Raw genomic sequence first — 3,727 nt, forward strand, 5'->3', positions numbered from 1 at the left:
TGGTTTAAGGAGCAACCGATTTGCTCAACTATTGACGAAACTTTGACGGGCACTGATAACTTAAGTAGTGCACCCCTCATGATGTATCCGCCCATGCCAGTAGCTTCTGGTGCTCATAGTGGTACAGGTAACATGTTCAGTGGCACACCTAGAAGTTATGCAGCTGCGAACTCTATTCCACGACCCATAAGTAATACTTATGGCTTCATTTTAAATAGTCCTCCATCATCGACCAGCAGTCATTATGGTAGTTCACGCATCGACGGATGACTCCTATCACATGAATATGCGTTAAACACCCGGCGATGATTATTAATGAATGGCTCCAGCTCTGGTGGACGAAAGGGGCAGCAACAACAACAACATTCTCCAATATAAAACTACTTCTCTCCATCAGCCATTTCGCCCAGTTCGTCTGTGAGGAGCCGAACTGCACACACAAATAGCTATCCACTTTGTATGGATCTAAGTTGTGCCACACTCCTTATGGATAACAACACACACACCTACACTCACACACACACACACTCACAATATACACAGAGATTGCTAATTCATCTAACCAAAAACCGCCGACTTAGTCTAGTCTATTACATAAAATGTGTTTTGAAAACTTTATACACGTATATACTCTTATAATCCAATAAACATGGTACATATACATAACAAAAGCTATATTTCTAGTACTCATATAATATAAAAAATGTATACAATTCATTTCAGTTTGTACATAAAAATTCCTGAACAATTCATTAACAAATTTTAGGCATGATAAATACATACATATATAGGATTTTGCAGTAGTTTCTAATTACTTTAAACACGGAATGATGTTGCAGCTCATATTTGTAGATATCAATCCGTTGGGTAGTGGGGGTCAAGTGACAGCAGTAGTTTGCATATTAATTTTTGTTTAATCCTCGCTTCAGGACATAAACTAATGTAATGCCCAAAACAACGGCACCAATGGTCAGACCAATTCCTTTGCAACTGCAGGTAAATAGCGCAAAAAATGTTGATAATATTAGCAAATGTTATATATATATATATATATGTATAGATGTGTATAATGTTATTTATATAGCTAGCTATTGAAAATTCGTAAGTAATCGAGTGGGTTAAGCAGAACACAACGGATTAGGGGAGATCAGTTAATGCAATATGCAACATTGTTTGGTTGCAGCAGGCTCATTACTAGCGTTGGTGGCATCAACTTGGTCAGTAATCTGGTCACTAGGTTTAAAGAGAAAGGAAAAAAAACCAAAAAGATAGAGTTATAACTGTGAGAGGGGAGAAAAAAGGAAAACTAAACAAACAGAACTCTCACAAGGCGTGCAGAAGGATCAACTATGTATATACATATGTGGGTGCAGTGTTTATTGCTTTATTATTGGCAGGATATGCCCAGTGCTCGATTATATACAGATGCTAAAGGGTGTCGAAAATAATATTGAAGCTATACAAATTATTATAGAATATAGAACACTTGTGTAAATTAAGGACTGCATTTTTGATTTTTAGGATTTTGGCCAACATGTACATATTTGAAGATTGCCAATAATTTGTGTATTTAAATAATAATTAAAAATAACATCTAATGGAAATGGCTGACTGGTAGTCTATTATTAAAGCCAATTCCTTCTCCTATACACTTTTTTAAACTTGATTTTTCTATTTACAAACCCAATTTTTGTAGAATTTGTTAAAATTTTCAGCTTTTGTAGAATTTCACTTTGGTACTTGAAAAGGATTTGCAGCTAACACTTTTTTGTTTTTGTAAAAATGTAAAAGCATATAGATTATGATTGTTAATGAATTTGTAGTTGAATGTTGAATTGCTGATACAATAATGACTGAAACAATTTGCTTTCAAGGTCATAATTGCTATATAAACATTTGCACAATTGATTAGATGATTGCGCTTGAAATTGTGAAATTAGTTTTTCCATAGCGTAAACACTGGACATGCGAAAGATCTAATTTTAAATTTATGTACAACTGAAGCCAAAATGATGTATTATAAATGTTATGTACATTTTCAAGGTTGTTCTGCGATTCGTCAAACATGCTTTTACCGATTTTGACTCTAAAACACGTTAGCAGAATTGAGAACAGCCAAGGTTTCACTCTAAAATGAGATCATGCTGCTTAGATGAATTGATGTAAGTATGTATTGGTATACATACATATGCTGTGATAAGATTGTTATTAGGCCCATTTTTAGGGGGCTGGCACCACAAGAATCTTTCTCACCTAATTGGACATTTCTTTTTAATATCGCTGGCTGCCAAATCGCCTATGTAATATTTTACCATTATCTCTCTGAAATGGAATAATAATAAATATTATTAATAAATAATATCATAACGTTGATTAATATTTCGTAAGCTTTTATTTCCCACCTGGCCTCAGAGCTGTGACCAGCCATTTGAAAACCCCTTGTGCCGTCACGACCAGCCACTTCGATTAGAGAGTCTTCCCCACCAGGATGCTGTGTTCCAAATGCAAATGATGTAAATTTTTTTTTAGGCGATATGTGATCGTATTATTTAATTAATTTACCAACCTCATTTAGAAATTTCGTCACATCATACACTTTATCCTCAATGATGACCCACAAATCTTCGGGCTTGTTGTGTTCCTTAACGGTGGCCAAAGATATTTCTTTCTTGCTCATTTTCAGATATTTTTCGTTTAACTGTTGTTTAATGTGTGAGTTTTTCTAACACGTATAATGTTAAGACCGATCAGCTGTTCGCAATAGGACAACAGAAATTTAACATTATCATTTGCGAGTCTGTTAATTTTAACAGCATCACTTGCGAGTCTGTTAAATTTAACAGTATCATTTACGATCAGCTGTTCGCAGTAGGACAACAGCGATTTAACATTATCATTTGCGAGTCTGTTAATTTTAACAGCATCACTTGCGAGCCTGTTAACTTTAACAGTATCATTTGCGGGCTGGCAAATTTAACAGAACCATTTGCGAGCTAACATATAGCGGTACTTTAGGTGTAAGAGAAAAAAAAAACCAAAAATATTATAAAAATTTCAATTAATGAGTTAAATAAATCAAATGATCTGAGAAAAGTTTATTGTGCAATTGTGACAACTAGTTCGAGTTTAGTTGCAAAATTAATATAAAAAGTGAAGCTGCACAAAATGGTTGCAAAATGTTCGAAATTAATTCGCGCGCCTTGAGGATAAATAAATTATAAATATAATCACTCAAACAGTGCATTTTTTTGTTGTTCTTGTTTACCGTTATTGGCGGCTGATTTCAGCCAAGTGAAGAAAACAGCAGCAACAATCAGAGTTTGCGGTTATTGTAAACGAGCAATAAGTTTATTTATTTAGTTTTTTTTTTTACATTTGTTGCTGTTTTGTCTCTGTGTGTGAGTGTGTCTTGTTGTTTTTGTGAAAAAGGAAAAAGGAAGAAGCAAGACAACAACTAAAAAACAGGGTGTGTTCCAGGCGGCAAAGCCAAAAAAAAAAAAAAAAACACCAAAGGAAAAGAAACAAGGGGAGAAGGTGGTAAGTTAATGTCCTGTCAATGCCAGGGTGAAAGGGCATCGGGGGTGTAGGGTGCAAAGAAACCAGAGGTAGAGAGAGTGCGAGAGAAAAAAACTATACTCATCCGAGACAACCTAACAAATAACTTAATACAAACTAAACAGTAATATTGTGTCATGTTATTGTGGCTCCTTAATTTGTGTACTCTTTT

The 3,727-nt window shown here is 34.7% G+C and overlaps 1 protein-coding gene across 2 annotated transcripts; it reads right to left on the minus strand.

The window, feature by feature from the left end:
* Positions 1–659: 659 nt before the first annotated feature.
* Positions 660–2,739, minus strand: LOC137573271 (cytochrome b5). Of its 2 annotated transcripts, none has more exons than XM_068285163.1 (4): positions 2,567–2,734; positions 2,403–2,491; positions 2,254–2,322; positions 660–990 (listed from the first exon to the last, which is right to left on the minus strand). In XM_068285163.1, exons 1-4 carry the CDS (start codon positions 2,675–2,677, stop codon positions 903–905), a joined length of 357 nt encoding a protein of 118 aa, XP_068141264.1. In that variant the 5' UTR covers positions 2,678–2,734; the 3' UTR covers positions 660–902. The 2 variants fall into 2 exon arrangements, with proteins under 2 accessions (XP_068141264.1, XP_068141265.1); XM_068285164.1 differs by having other exon boundaries at positions 907–1,233; positions 2,567–2,739.
* Positions 2,740–3,727: the final 988 nt, after the last annotated feature.

This window comes from Drosophila tropicalis, unplaced genomic scaffold (assembly GCF_018151085.1).
Source record: "Drosophila tropicalis isolate 14030-0801.00 unplaced genomic scaffold, ASM1815108v1 contig_4, whole genome shotgun sequence".
NCBI classification, from domain to species: Eukaryota; Metazoa; Arthropoda; class Insecta; order Diptera; family Drosophilidae; genus Drosophila; species Drosophila tropicalis.